The 18,043-nt window shown below is 39.9% G+C and overlaps 1 protein-coding gene across 1 annotated transcript in view; it reads right to left on the bottom strand.

Annotated features, from left to right (window-relative positions):
- Positions 1–2,033: 2,033 nt before the first annotated feature.
- The window catches only part of Slc30a5 (solute carrier family 30 member 5), a 28,291-nt gene continuing 12,281 nt past the window's right edge, over positions 2,034–18,043 (bottom strand). The window contains exons 5-16 of the mRNA XM_059276312.1: positions 17,462–17,549; positions 14,145–14,232; positions 12,958–13,034; positions 12,263–12,433; positions 11,523–11,811; positions 11,161–11,369; positions 10,500–10,657; positions 9,241–9,370; positions 7,073–7,268; positions 4,522–4,748; positions 2,882–3,010; positions 2,034–2,637 (exon numbers count right to left, since the gene is read on the bottom strand). Of these exons, the coding sequence (XP_059132295.1) occupies positions 2,467–2,637; positions 2,882–3,010; positions 4,522–4,748; positions 7,073–7,268; positions 9,241–9,370; positions 10,500–10,657; positions 11,161–11,369; positions 11,523–11,811; positions 12,263–12,433; positions 12,958–13,034; positions 14,145–14,232; positions 17,462–17,549 (1,933 nt within the window). The 3' untranslated portion in view covers positions 2,034–2,466. The remainder of the gene's footprint in view (positions 2,638–2,881; positions 3,011–4,521; positions 4,749–7,072; positions 7,269–9,240; positions 9,371–10,499; positions 10,658–11,160; positions 11,370–11,522; positions 11,812–12,262; positions 12,434–12,957; positions 13,035–14,144; positions 14,233–17,461; positions 17,550–18,043) is intronic.

Raw genomic sequence — 18,043 nt, 5'->3', positions numbered from 1 at the left:
ATTGGGTGCATTGCACGAAATTCTCAAATAATTAAAAATGTTGGGGAAAAATAATAAAACACTAGTCATAAGCCAAAACCAAAAAATTAACATATAATTATTTTTTCATCTCTCAAGACTTCTTTAACTTAAAATTTTTTTGCTAGGTGGTAGTGGCACTTGCCTTTAATTCCTGCACTCTGGAGGCAGAGGCAGGTGGATCTCTGAGTGCCAGTCCAGCCTTACCTACAGAGTTCAATGTCAGCCAGGGCTACACCAAGAAATCCTGTTTTTAGAAAACAATCTCTCTCATCTGTCTATCTGTCTGATCTGTCAATCTATCCATCAATGTATCTATCTGTGCATGGATGTTTTGCCAGTACATGTGTCAGCGTATCACATGCATACTGTGTCCTAGGAAACAAAAGAGGGCATTGGACCCCCTCAAACCGGAGTTAGGGATGGATGTGAGCTGCTGTGTAGGATGCTGGCCAGGTCCTTTGGAAGAACAGCTGGTACTCTTAACTGCTGAGATATCTCTCCAGCCCCACCACTTAAGATTTTAATATGTGGGGCTGGAGAGACGGCTCAGCAGTTAAGAGCACTGACTGCTCTTCCAGAGGTTCTGAGTTCAATCCCAGCAACCACATGGTGGCTCACATCCATCTGTAATGAGACCTGGCACCCTCTTCTGGCCTGCAGGTGTACATGCAGGCAGAACACTGTATACGTAATAAATAAATCTTTAAAGAAAAAAAAAAAAAGATTTTAATATGTGCTGAAAATTCTGGACCAAAACACACAAAGAGAAGAGTACCAAAGTAACTTACAACAAATTTCTAAAACCCCTCATATATTAAAATTGGTAAGACAAAATATGGTTTAAAATGTCTGCCATCATGATAGGAAAACAGTACCTATTCTAAATCATCCTACTTAATCAAAATTCCTACTGTAATGAAAATATTCAAAAGTTTGCACTGGACAACATTCTTTGGTAGTCATAAAACTGCACATATTTATCATAATGTTTCTTTAGCTTATACATCCAGTTAAAAACTGAAAATTCTCCTACTGGGTTGCCTTGTCCAGCCTTGATAAGATGGTATGTGCCTAGTCTTATTGTAACTTAAACTTTTTTTTTTGTTTGTTTTTCGAGACAGGGTTTCTCTGTGTAGCTTTGGAACCTGTCCTGGAACTTGCTCTGCAGACCAGGCTGGCCTCGAACTCACAGAGATCCGCTTGCCTCTGCCGCCCGAGTGCTGGGATTAAGGGTGTGCACCACCACCACCTGGTACTTGTAAGTTGTTATGCCATGTTTGGTTGTATCCCTGGAAGGTCTGCTCTCTTCTGAAGAGAAATGGGTGGAATTCTAGGGGAGAGAAGAGGTGGGGGGAGGAGGGGACCTGCAGCCAGGATGTAATATATGAGAGAAGAATAAATAAAAAAGGGAAAAAAATAGAAATGAAAATATGGTAGACATACTAGAGAAAGTAATTATAGGATATTTCGCTTTCATAGTGTCCAAAAGCCATGTGCAAGTTTCATTTAAAATCCTGAAAAAACTACTCTGTTATTTTTACATGTGTACGTTTCCCCAGAAATTAGAAAACTGTTATAACCACAGAGGGAGAACGCGACACTGAGCTGGTAATTATGTTCCTGTTGTGCAACTGCGGGGCAAGGGGCAGGAAGGAGAGTCGGGATTGCTGGGCAGCAGCCTGAGAGTGTCCTGGGAGAGCAGATGCATACAAGACGACAGGATATTCTACTTCGGAAGTGCAAGAGAAGAGCCAACAACACGACAGCTTAGTGTAAGTTCTTTACCCTAATCAATTATTCATCTGCAAATACTACCAAAATAAAAAAGATTTATTTAACGGAGTGGGTAAGTCTTGTAATACATCAAGAACTATGTTATAGTTCTCTATTCTCATTGTTTATCTCAAATCAGTGGTTTAAATTTATCTTGAATAATTTACATTTCAAGTGGAAATACAGCTTTACTTACTGGACTTAAGTTATAATTAGAAACCAGTTTTATATACAGAAAATCCATAAATATAGAATTTTATTCCCATTTTGTCCTTCAGATATGCAAAAAATCGACTAAAAACTTCATCTGGGTCTTTGTAATAAACATGTAAATACATATTTACAGTAGAGTTGCTTTCTGATAGAAAGTAAATGCACAGAAAAAATTTTGGTCTTGACCAGAATCCATCATTATGTGTCCATTTCTGAAGATGATGTGATACAATTACATCATGTTCATTCATATTTAAGATTCTTATATACATAATTCAAACAGTAACAAATAGTTTTCTTGTATAATTAATGCTTCATTCTGCATTTCAATTTTCTTTAAAAAAGACTCCTCAATCCAACAGTAGGGAGCTTTAAAAGGTTTTGTACAATTATGTGCAACTTCCATTCTGTCTGTAAACTCTGCCATTCACCTCCACTGTCGTGGCACATAGGCACATGTCACATGATGTAAGTACCATCTTTACAGTATTTCATGGACTCCATTTGCTTTGTCATGGCCAGAACATCATGAAACCCAGTACTTAGGCCAGACATATGTTGAAAGTATGCCTCCTTTTCCACTTGGATTGTTAAGTTGTTTACTCCAGCATCTTTAAGTATTCCTGTAACCTGTTAAAAAATTCAGAAAATTAAAGAATTTAGAATAATGTAGTTAGTACATTTCTTCTTGAGACAGGGTTTTGAGATGCTGGCCTGGAACTCATGGAGTTCTGCCTGCTTCTGCGTCCCTGAGTGTTGGGATTAAAGGCAAGCACCATCATGTCCAGCAATATTAATAATTTAAAAGAGTAATCACTACTAAGCCATATAGTGTATAAAATTTTATAAATGAACTATCATAAACAAAAATTACCTGCTGTACAATCCTTTGTTCCAGCACATCAGAGGTCACCTGTATATGAATTGTTCCTGCTATAATATTGGCCGAGTGGCGCCAAAAATGAGGGTCTCGGTATGATATTAATCCTTCAATTTTCTGTATCTGTGAAGTGAGCGGAGAGGTGGTACAAATGAGTTTTATAAAGTATATACAGATTACTTGATCTAGGAATCATGGTGAGGCCAGAGAAATAAAAAGGATACAGACAGTTTGTAAGAAGCTATTCAAGACACAGAGAACCTATTTTGCCTATTCTAAACATTAACTGAGCATATTTACTGAACTATAGCTTCCTTTACACTGATAACGCGTGCACATACACAGTTACAAAGATAACGGATTTAAAAGATAGCCCCAGTTCTCAACAACAGAGGGTTGACTAAATTATCACCTACAGAAAACTGGCTCACTAAATGTAACACTGCATTGACATTAAAATGCATAAATGTAGCTGGATGTGGTGGCGCATGCCTTTGATCCCAGCACTCAGGAAGCAGAGGCAGGTGGATCTCTGTGAGTTCGAGGCCAGCCTGGTCTACAAAGTGAGTTCCAGGACAGCCAGGGCTATTACACAGAGAAACTCTGTCTTGAAACACCGCTCCCCCTCCCCAAATGCATAAATGTTTCTTCAATATATTAAGTGGGGGAAGCTTATCAAACATTTTTTTTTGTTATTTTCATTTTTAAAGTATTTATTTGTTTTTCTTTTATATGTATGGGTGTTTTGCCTGGATGTGTCTGTGCACCATGTGGTGTTCAGAGGCCAGAAGAGGGTGTTGGAGCCTCTGAAACCGAAGTTACACGGACTGTTGGGAGCAGCCATGTGGGTGCTGGGAACTGAACCTGGGTCCTCTGGAAAAGCAGCCAGTGCTCTTAACTGCTGAGCCATCTTTCCAACCCCTTCAAGTTTTATTTTGTTGTTCATAACTCATTTTTACTTCATGTGCATTTATGTTTTGTCTGCATGTATATCATGTGAAGGTGTCAGATCCCCTAAAACTGAAGGGAAGATTCATCTCCCTAGCTTCCTGCCTCTTTTTTTCTTTTTGAAACAGGGTTGTGTAGCTCAAGATAGCCTTGAACTTCTGATCCTCCTCCCTCAAGTGCTGGGATCACATCTTCCACCATTCCCTGCTCGTGTATGTTAAGTAATACCGAAAAGAGACAAAAAGAAACCACAAACAAAATTCTAATGACAAACAACTGCACTGAGATCACACAGAATCCTTCCATTTCTTCTGTTCCTGACTGTGCTCTGTCTCACTCCTTTTTCCTTCTCCCTCCCCCCCTCCCCCTTTCCTGTAGTCCTGGGTTGAGTTTAGAGTCTGGATATGTAGGTATGTACTCTATCACTGGACTATATATATCCTCAGCTCTTTTTATTTTCTGACAGTCTCACTTAAGTTACCCAGGCTGGCCTTAATGGTCATCTTATCACACTCTCCAGGGCAACTGAGATTACAAACTTAAGCCAGTAAGCCCCGATCTATTTTACTTATGTTCTTTAAGCTAAACTGTGTTATATTCATTTATATCTTCCTTACTACTTGCTAGGGCAATTTATTCAACTTTAAGTGCTGTTTTTTTAGAGGATAAAGTAGTGAAGAAATTACCTTTTCTAGAGCAATATGTAGTTCTTTTTCATATTCAGGTGGTAGTCTCAGAAGTAAGACTTGACAGGCGTCTTTAATCAGTGGGATAACACTGAGAAATATTAACACAGCAATAAAAAGAGAACACAGGGGATCGGCAATAAACCATCCAAACTGCTCTATAAGAACTGTGGAAACAATCACACCAATGCTGCCCAGTGTGTCTGCCAAAACATGGAGAAATACACCTACAAACGAAATGTTAAGGACGTAAGCAACGAAAGTTCATCTAGTTCAGCTCTTTTACCCATTCTAGCAGTACTGCTGATCCCTATCAGTAGCAGGCAGCTTGCTGGCGGCTGGCCCTTCAGTGACTAAAGCATGGGTACTGTCAAGGAATGAGAGGACAGACACGTAAGGAGGTAGGCAAGGATGACACAGTACTGCGCTAGGTCTTAACACAGTACTTGTCTGTGAAGGCTTCCTAAACCATCCTTGAAGGAAGTTTGTTTCCTTCCCCCTGCACGCAGGGCCTTTCACGTGGTGGCAAGAGCTCTACTGATGAGCCCCCCCACCCCTTAAATTTTATCTATTGCCAGGCATGGTGGCTCACACCTTTAATCCCAGCACTCAAGAGGAAAAGGTAAGGCAGGTCTTTGAGAGTTCCAGGACAGCCAGAGCTACATAGTAAGACCCTGTCTTTAAAAAACATGTATATATTTCAAAGCTATCTTATGTTACACAGTAAGATCTTGTCTTTAAAAAAGTAATATAACTAGTTAAAAAAAACAAACAAACAATTTTTAGTGCTGGGCAGTGGTGGCACAAGCCTTCAATCCGAGCACTTATGGGGGCAGAGGCTGGTGGAGTTTATAATTCACAAAGTGAGTTCCAGAACAGTCAGGGCTACACAGAGAAACCCTGTCTCAAACCCCTTCCCTACTTCTCGCCAAAAAAAACCAAAAAAACAAAAACCAAAACAAAAACCCCACCAAACAACCAAACACAAAAACAAAACAAAACTGAGTTTTTTTTTTTTTTTTTTTTTTTTGAGACAGGGTTTCTCTATGTAGCTTTGGAGTCTGTCCTGGATCTCACTTTGTAGATCAGGCTGGCCTTGAACTCACAGGGATCTGCCTGCCTCTACCTCCTGAGTGCTGGAATTAAAAGCCTGTGCCACCACTGCCACCTGGCTTGAGCCAAGTTTTGACATTACCCAAATTACTAACTGGCATAAACAATTCAATACCAAAAGATTATTAATATAGCCCAATTCTTTTTATAGTACAACAAACATTTCTTGCTTTGTCAGTCATGAAAGTTTGTTAATGGAATACTCTAGTGTTTCCCTTGCAACCAAAATATTCTTCTCTCTATATATGAAAGACTATAACTACAGCAATGTATTTAAACATGGACATTTATGCACTGTGTATTTCCTGTTTTGTTCTATGGTGCTGATAAGCAAAGGCTGTAAGTATGGTAGGCAGCTAAGTGCTATACAACTGAGATACATCTCTCTAGCCCTTTCATTTTCGTTTTTTAAATGGCTTTATTGTGGAATGAACACAACACAAGATTGGTCCTCTTCCCTACTCTTCATTGTATAATACATTATTGTACCTACAGGTACAAGGTTTCATAGACTGTGGATCTTCACAACTACTCACTAATGGGAACTTTAGGCTGAATGACCAATGACTGTCCTTACATTCCTCCCTAGCTACCACTCCATGCTGAGTCAAAGTAGAACTTTGAGAAGACTGTCTTTCTGTGATGAACTTATTTCGCTGAGCATCGTGCCTCCAGGTTTATCTACATTGTTGCATTTTATAGTCCCTGCTTCCCTCCTCTAGTGTTGGGAGCCTTGGGCACGCTACACTACGCAAGTATCCTTTACTGAGCTATATTCTTAGCATTCTCCTTTTAAAAAAAATCCTGAATAAACCAGGCAGTGGTGGCTTATGCCTTTACTCCCGGCACTTGGGAGGGAGAGGCAGGCCACCCTGTCTACAGAACGAGTTCCAGGACAGCCAAGCTACTCAGAGAAACCCTGTCTCCAAAAACAAAGCAAACAAAGAAAACAACAAAACCACAACAAAAATCCTAAGTAATAATTGTACCAGAATTTCAAAACGTGGTCCATGAATGGAGTTGTGTGAGGAGAATTCTGAATGTTTCTGAGAAAACTCAAAGAAAACAAGACAAAAAGTCTTGTGACCTCAGTTTCTTCAAAACATAGAATTGTTTTTGTGTTCTTCCCAGGTGCAAGAGTGAGTCGACTTCAGATGACTCATTATTGCTGCTGCTGTTATTCAATTAAATGTTTAAACTATCCTTTACATGCCTCTATGGAAACGCATGTTTTTGCCATGTGCGGCTTGTCCTTGTGAGCGTCTACAACTTGAACTCGTGAGGACTTTACTCGTGTGACCTGTTTTAACCCTCAGAGTGTAAACTGTCTGGGCCTCATTACTGGCTCCATTTCCCCAGGTCCCACCACCTCTAGAGCGGTGACAGCAGAAGACCAGTATTCAGTAAAAACAAGGGAGAGGACTCCCTAAGGACTCACCCCTCATGTTTGCGTTCATGCCTCCGCCTGTGAAGCCGTGGCTGTGACCGTGATCGCCGTGTCCGTGAGTGTGGTGGGAATGGCCATGATCGGAGGAGTGGCAGTTTCCTGGAGAAGTGCCATGGCCATGGCTGTGGGCATGGCTAAAGGCGCAGATCCCAATAAGGTTTACTATCAGCCCTCCAATGGAGACTGGCTAGCAGAAAGGAGAAAAGCAAGCTTTAATTTGAACCTTAGAAAACAAAGCTGCTACTTAAAAGTTATACCAGAAAAAACTGGTACAAGTATTTGAATTCACTCTAAAGTGATAGAGAATGGCAAATTCTGGAAGTACATGGTGGCACACACCTTTAATCCCAGTACTCAGGAGGCAGAGGCCGGTGGATCTCTGCGAATTCCAGGTGAGCCAGGGCTATATTGTGAGACTCTGTCTCAAAACAGACAGACAGGCACATCCTTGGTACAACTGAACCAAAACTCCAAACTGCTTTCAGTGATTTGAGATATAGATTTCTACTATAGGTCAGGTATAGAGGGCTGGAGAGAGGGCTCAGCAGTTAAGAGCACTGGCTGCTCTTCCAGAGGAACTGGGTTTGTTTCCTAGCAGCCACTTGGTGGCTCACAACCATTTACAACTCCAGTTCCAGGGGATCCCATGCTCTCTCTGGCCTCCAGGGGCACTAGGTATATTACGTGGTATATAAATATACATTTGGGCAAAACACCCATACACATAATAAAACACTCAATTGCCAGCATTAAAGAGTTAATGATACACAATTCAACATCTAAAACACATCTTAGTTGTGGAAGAATGACTGACTGAACAGCAACCCCAGTCAGATGCTAACAGGAGAATGCATAAGATCCAACAGGGATGCTGAGAGGGAGACCCTGGGAGACAGTGAAGTGGAGGCCTGGGTTAAAGGAAAGCATCCTAACAGAAGAGACATGCCAGCAATGTCTCAAAGGGAACAGGAGGGCGGAGTGAAGGAGGGAAGGGCGGAGTGAAGGAGGCACGTGTCAGCTACAAGAAACAACATGCATAGGGCTGGGTTACAGGAAGAAGGAAAAGTTGTTACAAGAGCCATATCCTCTATTGGGGAAAATCTGTACAATTTTTATTCTTCTGATTTTATCTCTAACATTGTACCTTCAGGTGTTTAAAAATACAGTCCTGGAAGAAAACATTAAGTCATAAAGAAACCTGTATGTTTTATAATATAACCTAGTATTTGTCTAAGGTATTTGAGAAAAGGATTAATTTCCTTCTTTCTTTTATTTTTTTGGTTTTTTGAGTCAGGGTTTCTCTGTGTAATAGCCTGCCACCACCACCCAGCAGGATTAATTTCTAAAAGCCTGAAGTAATAATGTAAACACAATAGTCTGTTTATTGTTGGGGCATATGTTTTAAGACCTCAACGTGTGCCTGAAGCCATGGGTGGTACCAAATCCATCCACATATACTGTGTTCTACCTATACATACTTATGATAAAGTATAAGTCAGGCACAGTAGGAGACTAACAACAACAGTGATAAAATAGAACTATTACAACAATGCAATGTAAGCTGGGCGGTGGTGGTGCATCCCTTTAATCCCAACACTTGGGAGGCAGAGGCAGGTGGATCTCTGTGAGTTCAAGGCCAGCCTGCTCTACAGAGTGAGTTCCAGGACAGAGTTACCAAGGAGAAACCCTGTCTCAAAAAACCAACAAAACAATGCAATGTGATAAAATAGCTAGGGTCCTCTTGACTATCTCTGAAGTGCTGGGATTAAAGGCATGTGTCACCATAGCCTGCTTAAAAATGACTTAAAACTTTAGGATTTATTTGTTTAAGAAATTTCTCATTTAATACACCATGGTAAAGTAGTTACCAAAATAGGCAGAGGCAGGTGGATCTCTGTGAGTTCAAGGCCAGCCTGATCCACAAAGTGAGTTCCAGGACAGCCAGGGTCGTTTACACAGAGAAACTCGATAAAACAACAACAACAACAACAACAACAACAACAACAACCCCAAACAAATCACAGAAAATGAAGCAGTACATAAGGGAGCCAATGTAGCAGAATGGACATTCTGTTGATTTAAACAAAATGAAAACTACCCTAGGTCAACAGCTACAACTAGTTAAGCCTTGGTGTGGAACAGCTGAGAAAAAGACTTACTGTCAACATGTTCGTGTCTAGTTCCGGAGGATCAATCAATCTAGCCACTGATTCCATAAACACAAAGAAAGCTATCACTATCAGGAAAAGTCCATTAATAAATCCAGAGAGGATTTCTATTCGGCCATACCTGAAAACACAAAATACTTTTTAGAAAAGAAAAACCAGTACTTTAAAAATATAAACATTATAAACTTGTAATAATAAGTGAGGAAACAAGTCCAGGTTTTCACACTACTAAGTAAATAATAATGTAAGACTGTCAAAACTTAAAAATATTATTTATGTTCCAAAGTCATTCCAAACATATATTTATTGAAATTTTGTATATACAAAGCCCTTCTTACAAAAAGCCTTGTCTGATTTTGTAGCAACAAATAATCTCTCCCTCTCTAAGTTTCTGATGTGTTCCACACCTCTCATGGCACACATTCTGTTCTGTACCACAATTATGTGTGTATTTGGTTCATTCACTTTTCAACTGGGTCTGGAGAGATGGCTCAGAAGTTACGAGCACTTGGTGCTTTTGCAGAGGACACAAGTTTGATTCCCAGAACCCACACAGCAGCTGCAAACTGTCTGTACGTCCAGTTCCACAGCATCTGACTGCCTCTTCTGGCCTCTGAGGGCAGCAGGCATGCATATGGTACACACACATACAAGTAGCCAAACATTCAACACACACACACACACACACACACACACACACACACACACACACACACGAGCACAAGAATTCCAAAATATAAGCAATCAATAAGAGGTGGGTTTATTTAAAGTAAGTTTTTTACCCCCCTTGAGACAGGGTTTCTTTGAGTTAACAGTGTGTGCCACCACCACCCAGCTAGAGTTAAGTCTTACTAAAACACCTTGTACGAAAAAGAGATTTTGACATTTGAACTACTGGCATAATGGGAGGATATTTTCATATAATCACTTCAAATTTTAAATATCTTTTTAACAAAAAGATGTAAATGGCCATGAATATTTCATGCCCTCAAAGAAACATTTTGAATAGAAACACAAATGATTTAGGTGGTATTTTTTCCTCTTTGCTTCTAAACAGGTGTGTTAAGAAGAATAATACTGAGCTGACTGCCATTCAGTATTAATCAAATGTGTAGCTCCCATTCCCCACTAACTTCAAATGAAATAAAAGTGACTTTTGACATTATCTCTATTGGAAGTAATATAATTTTGTTTCTGAAATGGACTCTGCACCGCACCAAAGAAACCGAGTGCTCTGATAGCATACCTACCCATAGGAGAAAATCCGGGTTGCTTTCCATCGACTCATCAGGGCAGCAAAGAGGCCCATGACCAAAGCTGAGCAGTCAAAGAGCATGTGGAATCCATCTGAGATCAGGCCTAGACTATTGGTTAACACGCCATAGAACAGCTCCACAAAGGTAAAAAGCTAAAAAGGGGTTTAAAACATGATGGGAGGAGCATGTTGAGGATACATTACAACAGGGAATTATGAGATTTTAACCATAAGAATTTAACCTTTAATCACCCGAACTGTCTTTGAAGATGTGTCTAAAACTCTACCTAACTGCCACGTACACTGGAAACTGTATTTCATAAGAACTAAGATATCAGCCATATCCATTTTATAAACTAGAAGGCAAGGCTCTAGAAGGCCAGCATCAGTGCTATGCACTGACATCCTACGGCAGAGGCAGCACCACCTCTTACGAGCTACTGCAGTAGTGACTGAAAAAAGCACACTAAACCAGCATTTCCACAACACTGCAAAGACTGTTTGCCTCATCTGATAGGATCCTTGCTACTAATAAGAAAAAAATGTAAATTTTAGCCCATTTTTGTCGGTAACTTTCAAAGTACTAAAATTATACATCCCATTAAAATAAAAACATTGTGCTTTAAAAATATCCCAATAATATTTAAAAATCTTACCAGATTCAAGCACAAGAAGTAAAAGATCTGCCTAGAGTCACTCTCCTCCAGAATCTGTTTTAGTGATTCCTTAATAAACCTAGGGACGGACTGAGAGCTATGCTGGAAAGCATCACCCATGAAGTGATAGAGTGGTGTTCCTTCAGGAGAGTAGCCAATAAGAGTACCTTTCTGGCCTCTTTTAGAGGGAGATGACAGGATGTTGGCCGCTACAAAGAGAAAAGAGAGAATATTACACAAGTCTTGAACATCTAAGCCACCGACCCGGCCGCTGTCAGCAAGTACTAACGCCCTCTAAACGGAAGGACACCAGAGACCGCAGCAATAGGGGAATGGAAACAAAAGCAAGGGCAAACGCTTACACAAAATGAAGAAGACAGCACTCACTACCACCCCTCCAGACAAGACGTGCTCTGTGCTCTCCTGGTGTGCAGCTCTGTTGACAGCCCGGAGCTGGTCTGTTATTGGATGTGTCCAGAAATTTCCAAACAGGAGAGCACTAATAAAAATGGGAAAGGATCCATAGCGGGCACACTTGGAAACGTCCATTTTGATGGAACAAAGGGAATCCATGTAGAAATCCAGGATCATGACAAAAAAGATAACTGTGGTGAAAGGCACGATGAGAGAGAACCAAGACTCCACTTTACTCTAGAAACAGAAACAAACGACACAGCATACGATCAGTATTCCACGGGGAGAAAGCTCAGATTTCACAAGATGTTTCTGTTAGTCATCTTATACATAAACAAATACTCATGACTCAGTATGATGCACAAAATGCCAACATGTAAGAGTCACAAAATATTCGTACATTTCCCTAGTATTCTCCAGGGCACTAACAACAAAAACCCCACTCCTGCTGAATTTTATAAATACTAAGGAGCTAAAATCTTTGAGATCAAGACTACTGAGTTTTCTTCACGAATTCGTTTGGGCCATAGGAATGTGAAGTATATGCAAAGGTAACAGTACTGACTTACATTTTTATAAACAATAAAATTAACTAAAAAAAAAAAAAAAAAAAAAAAAAACCAAAGAAAAAGCAAGGCTAATTTAAGCCACTTTCAACCTCAAATAAATTTTTTCTTTTCACTCTTACCTCAGTTGTTAGAGAAAGAACAATCACCCATGGGCACAAGAGAAACACAGAAACAAGCTGGGACAAGGCCTGCAGGCGTTTAGGTCCACCAACATCCATAGAGAGCTTTTTGGAAGCTGTATGAAAACCAACTTTACAACATAAAGCCAGCACCAGCAGGAGTACTCCACCCTACAAGCCAAATGAGTAAAGTCTCATTAAAAACATACATACTATCGTATTCAAAACTCCATAAAGATTTATACATTTATTGCCGGGCGGTGGTGGCGCACACCTTTAATCTCAGATTAAAGATTTATACACTTTTGTAAATAAATGTATAAAAGATTTATACATTTATTTACGAAATTTTCAGACCATCTTCCCAGTCCTGAGATAAATTAGTTTAAATACATTTTTTGGGCAGTACTGATAATGTAGCCCAGGCTGGCCTTAAATTGGAGATTCTCTTACCTCAGCCTCCTCAGTGCTAAGAGTAAAGGCATGTACTAGGTATAAATGAAATTTAAAAATTATAATTTCTGTGGTGGCATATGCCTAAAGGTAGAGGTAGGAGAATCAAGAATTCAAAGTCATCCTTGGCTACATATCAAGTTCTAGGATAGCCTGGGCTACATGAGGTCCTGTCTCCCACCCCCCAAAGTTACAGCTGCTGTGACCTTTCAATCATATCTGTAACAAAGAGAAGAACGTACCTTGTGATCTGCCACACCTAAGAAGGCAATGGCTGTATAAAGCATGTGAGTTAGCGCACTGTCATGATGGCCTTCAGCTAAAGAAACTGGAGTAAAGGAAAATACTTAAAATCTCAGCTCCCAAAGCTAAAGTTCTGTTCAAAGTTTGGCTACTTTAGTTTGTTTTGAAGACAAACTAGTCTGGGTATGCCAATTCAACTACCCTTAGTAACATGGTACTTTTGAAAACAAAACAATTCAGTTTAATTCTTAAAAAAAATTATATATATCTATCTCTATATCTATATCAATATAGATATAGATATAGGAATGGTCTATGGTTCTTTCATTTTCCTTCCCTTTCCCCCCACTCTTGACTTTTGAGCCAGAGCCTTCAAACACAGCCAGAGATACTCCTGCCCTGCCTCCCAAGTGACAGGCTTTTAAGGGTGTGGTACCGTGCCTGGCTTCTGTGCTATGCATACTGCTGTCCCCAACTATGACTGTGCTATGACAGTGACGACATTTTCTTTCCTAGCCTCCAAAAGATGCATGACTAGGCAAGGTATCTTCTTGGTCTACTCCTGTCTGATGGAATTAAGGTTGCACCTTCAGGTTAGTCTGTAAAATCGGTCTTGAACTTGTCTTCTTTATATCGCTGACCACACATGAGCAGCAGACAGGAGTAGATGTATCAGAAGCACTCTGGAGCCTTTTCTGGCCCCCCTCAGTCTAACAAAGTAAACTGTTATTCGTTTACTAATGAACCTACTCAGGGAAACTGTACTTTGAACACTGCAGACTAGAGTAGACAGAGGTGTATGGCTGGAAAAGAAAAAGGCAGGTCATAGAGAGGAGACACTCTTGACTAGAGAGCTGGGTTCAAGAAAGAGTACAGACTGAGCTGGCAAGAGTGATTCTGGGTAAGACAGTAAAAACTAGGGCAAAGCAATTTAATGTTTTGTTGTCTTCTAGCATCAGGACATTCTAAAAATAGGAACACTGTAGAAAAATACTGAGGATATCCTACAATATTCAACTTGGAATAATTTTACTATTTATTTGAATAGTGATTAATGATGTCAACATGAAATCAATGAAAGTGTCACTTGTGACCGATGAGTTTACTTCTTTCCTCCTTTTCCCATTTGGCCAGCTTTTACTTTTCTCCCAGACTTCGGTACCTCCAGTCTAGTGCAAAAGGATACGGTGTTCAGCCATCTTAGCCATGAGATCATCATTGTCAAAAAGCAATAAACAGATCACAGCAATAATGAAAAAAGCAGCCCCCCTTGTCTGAAAGAGAAGAAATATACAAAGTTTTGCTTTTTTGGCTTTTTAAAAAGGTTAATTCTTAGAATGATAACCACACAAATGCTAGTGGAAAAGGTTTTTGTCCCTTCTATTTTTCTGAGACATGATTTCACTATGTAGCCAAGGCCGGTCTTGTACTCACAATCCTCCTGCCTCAGCCACCTGATGCTAGGTGACAGGCATGTACCACCAAGCATGGTTTGACAAGAATGTTTAAAAAAATCTATCAATATTTAGTGAAAAATAACACTTGACATTACCATCTTTACCTAAGTTTATAATATAATAGTAAACAACAGATATAAATTCTGCAGAGTATTTTTAGAGCATTTACGACATATAATGTTAGCAATGCATGTCCTTCTGAATGTGACTAGGCATATTAATATGAACAAACTATTAAGGTTTATAGACATAGCTTCTTAATTTCTGGTTGAAAAGCTCTAAGTAGCTAAGGAACAGTAATTAGTAGAGTTGTATTGTATTCTGTAACATTTAAGAAACAGAACAGTCTAGCTAGTGTTCCTCTAGGGAGAAAGGTCCACGAAGCCATGCTGGAAAGATTAAGTGGTTCCTATGACAGTGAAGGGTGCATGTTGAGGATGTGTATGGTGGATGTGTGTACTGACTGCGCGCAGGTGTGAGGAAGCCGCGCAGGTGTGAGGAAGCCATTTGCTTCGTTGTTTCTATTGCTCTCCACTTGTTTAAACATTTTGTTTTTTTAACTATGTGCACATGTGTGAGAATTGCACACATAAACGTAGGTGTCCTCAGAGACCAGAAGAGGGTGTCACATCCTCAGGAGTTGGAGTTACAAGCAGTTGTAAGCCACCCAGAGGGGTTGCTGGAAACCAAAGTCCAGTCCTCTTAACCACCTAGCCATCTTTATCCCTCTACCTTATTTTTTGAGATAGGGTTTCTCATTGGGGTTACAGGCACTCAGGCAGGCCTGGTTTTCACATGGGAGCTGGGGACCTGAACTCGGGTCCTGGCTTTCACAGCAAGTGCTCTTACCCACTTGGCCATATCTCCAATGCCCTGATAAAATCTTTTTCCCCCCCCCCTCAGTTTTTAGATAGGGTTTCTCCGTGTAGCCCTGGTTGTCCTCCAACTCAGAGATCCACCTGCCTCTGCCTCCTGAGTGCTGGGATTAAAGGCGTGCACCATCATTACCCAGCTTCCTGACAAACTTTTTAAGTTTATGTTGTCATTGCAGGAAAAGGATTTGGATATAAGAAAGTTATAGAGAAAATATATAAGCCTAGTTTATAGAAATATTTCAGAGTGTTAAATATAAAAACCTCATATTCTTTTTTTTTAAAAAAAGATTTATTTATTATGTATACAGCATGTATGACTGCAGGCCAGAAGAGGACACCAGATCTCATTACAGATGGTTGTGAGCCACCATGTGGTTGCTGGGAATTGAACTCGGGACCTCTGGAAGAGTAGTCAGTGCTGTTAACCTCTGAGCCATCTCTCCAGCCCTCACATTCTTACTGTAATTTGTTATCTGGAGACTTACAAGTATTTCTTTGTAATATTTACACTTACATGTACTATCTCATACATTTACATATAGGAATATCATGTATATACTTAGTAATGGAACTATAATACTTCCAGTAAATAAAAATTTTAAATGAAGATATTAGTCTATTCATTATATGATTATCATTGCACTTGATAAATTCTTAGTGTGGTGGCATTATGGCCAAAGGCAACATACATAAAAAAAAAAAAAAAAATCAGCCGGGCAGTGGTGGCGCACGCCTTTAATCCCAGCACTCGGGAGGCAGAGCCAGGTAGATCTCTGTGAGTTCGAGGCCAGCCTGGGCTACCAAGTGAGTTCCAGGAAAGGCGCAAAGCTACACAGAGAAACCCTGTCTCGAAAAACCAAAAAAAAAAAAAAAAAAAAAAAAAAAAAATCTACACAACTAAAATTTTCCTTCCCCCTTCTCTACTGCCCTTCCTTTTTGTTTTTAAAGACAGTCTCACTATGTAGTATAGGCTAGCCTCAAAGTCTCTCATATTTGTTAAAAATTATACTTACTTATTGTGTGTGGTGGGGAGGGGAAGGCAAGTGCTGTGGAATCAGAAGACAGCGTGGTGCCATGCGCAGGAATATTTTAATTTGGTAGAGTGGAAGCAGTGTAGTGCTAGCTCTAACATTTGGACGGTAGACTGACAACTCAGTTTTCCAAAGTCAGTAATACTTAAATTACTTCTGATGGACAGGGATGACTAACGGTAAAGCACTGGGTCACTGTTCAGTAGACAAACACAGCAAGCTCACAGGCTTTTCCTACAAACGTAAGAATAAGGCAGAGAGGGCTGTGGGCACCGCATGAAGGAGCTCTTTGCTGGTGATATGCCAGCTCTCCACCTTGGTTGTAGAGGTGCTTACACAATCACGTGAAACACTGCTAAGACTTGCATAAAGGATTATAGCTGCTATGGAATAATCCTTCTGTACACTGTGACTATGTATTACTCTCACTGGTTAATAGAAAGCTGGCAGGCTGGTAGCTGGACAGGGAGTTAAGTGGGAAAGCCAAATAGAGAATGATGGGAAGAAGGAGGGCGGAGTCATGGTAGTCACTAGGAGACAGAGGGAGCAAGACATGCTGGAGGACAGGTAAAGTCATGAGTAACATGGCAATACACAGATTAATAGAAATGGGTTCATTAAAATGTAACTTAGTTAGTAGCCAGCCTGAGCTATTGGCTGACCATTTGTAACTAATACAAACCTGTGAGTGATTACTTGAGAGTGGCTGCAGGATGGGAAAACTCTACCTACATATATCATGGGTTATACTAATATCAACCTCTAAGGTTCCTTTGGGAAAAACTGACTAGAAAGTACATCTCTACTATTTTTACAACTTCCTAAGAAACTATAATCACATCAAAAGAAGTAAGAGCAGAAAAGTATTTTTGTAAGAAAAATGTTAAGTTAGCATTAAGTCTCTTCATTATTATAAATGGTAAAAGATATGATTGTTTTTGCTATGAACAATGTTTAACACCTGCACTTTAGGGGTGGGGGATTTAGCTCAGTGGTAGAGTGCTTGCCTAGCAAGCACAAGGCCCTGGGTTCAGTCCTCAGCTCCAAAAAAAAAAAAAAAAAAAAAAAAAAAACATAAAACAAAACAAAACAAACCCACCTGCACTTTCAATTTCTAAGTAACAATGATGGAAACCCTACCTTTGCTGGTCCTCCTCCGGAGCTAGTGAACAAAACACTGAGCAGTGAGATAACGACAATATCACTGTGCTCAAACAGCAGCAAAGTCCTACAAAAACAAAACACCACTCAGGAATGCATCTGACCTTTTCCAGGAAGCATGAATTCAGAGCAAGAGAAAAGAAAAGCCCTTGGTTTCACAAAACATGAGAAAAATAAATATGGACAATTCCCTTGAAAGATATTTTGGTATTAACTGCCTTAGAAAGAATGAGGTTACGAATATCCAGCAATAATAATCTTCAATCTTAGAATTATGTCATTTAACAAATATCGTGTTTTGAAAATATAGGGGCTGGAGAGATGGCTCAGTGGGTAAGAGCACTGATTGTTCTTCTTCCAGAGGACCCAGGTTCAATTCCCAGCACCCACATGGCAGTTCACAACTGTCTGTAACTTCAGGTCCAGGGGATCTGATACATTCATACCAATGCACATAAAATAAATAAATTATTTAAAAAAAAAAGAAATATATCATTGTTAAAAAGTTATTTATCATCACAGTTTGAGGGGCGGGAAGACAGGATGGAGGAAAACCTTCAG

Source organism: Peromyscus eremicus, chromosome 11, assembly GCF_949786415.1.
Source record: "Peromyscus eremicus chromosome 11, PerEre_H2_v1, whole genome shotgun sequence".
NCBI classification, from domain to species: Eukaryota; Metazoa; Chordata; class Mammalia; order Rodentia; family Cricetidae; genus Peromyscus; species Peromyscus eremicus.
This window is presented reverse-complemented; position numbering and strand designations above follow the sequence as displayed.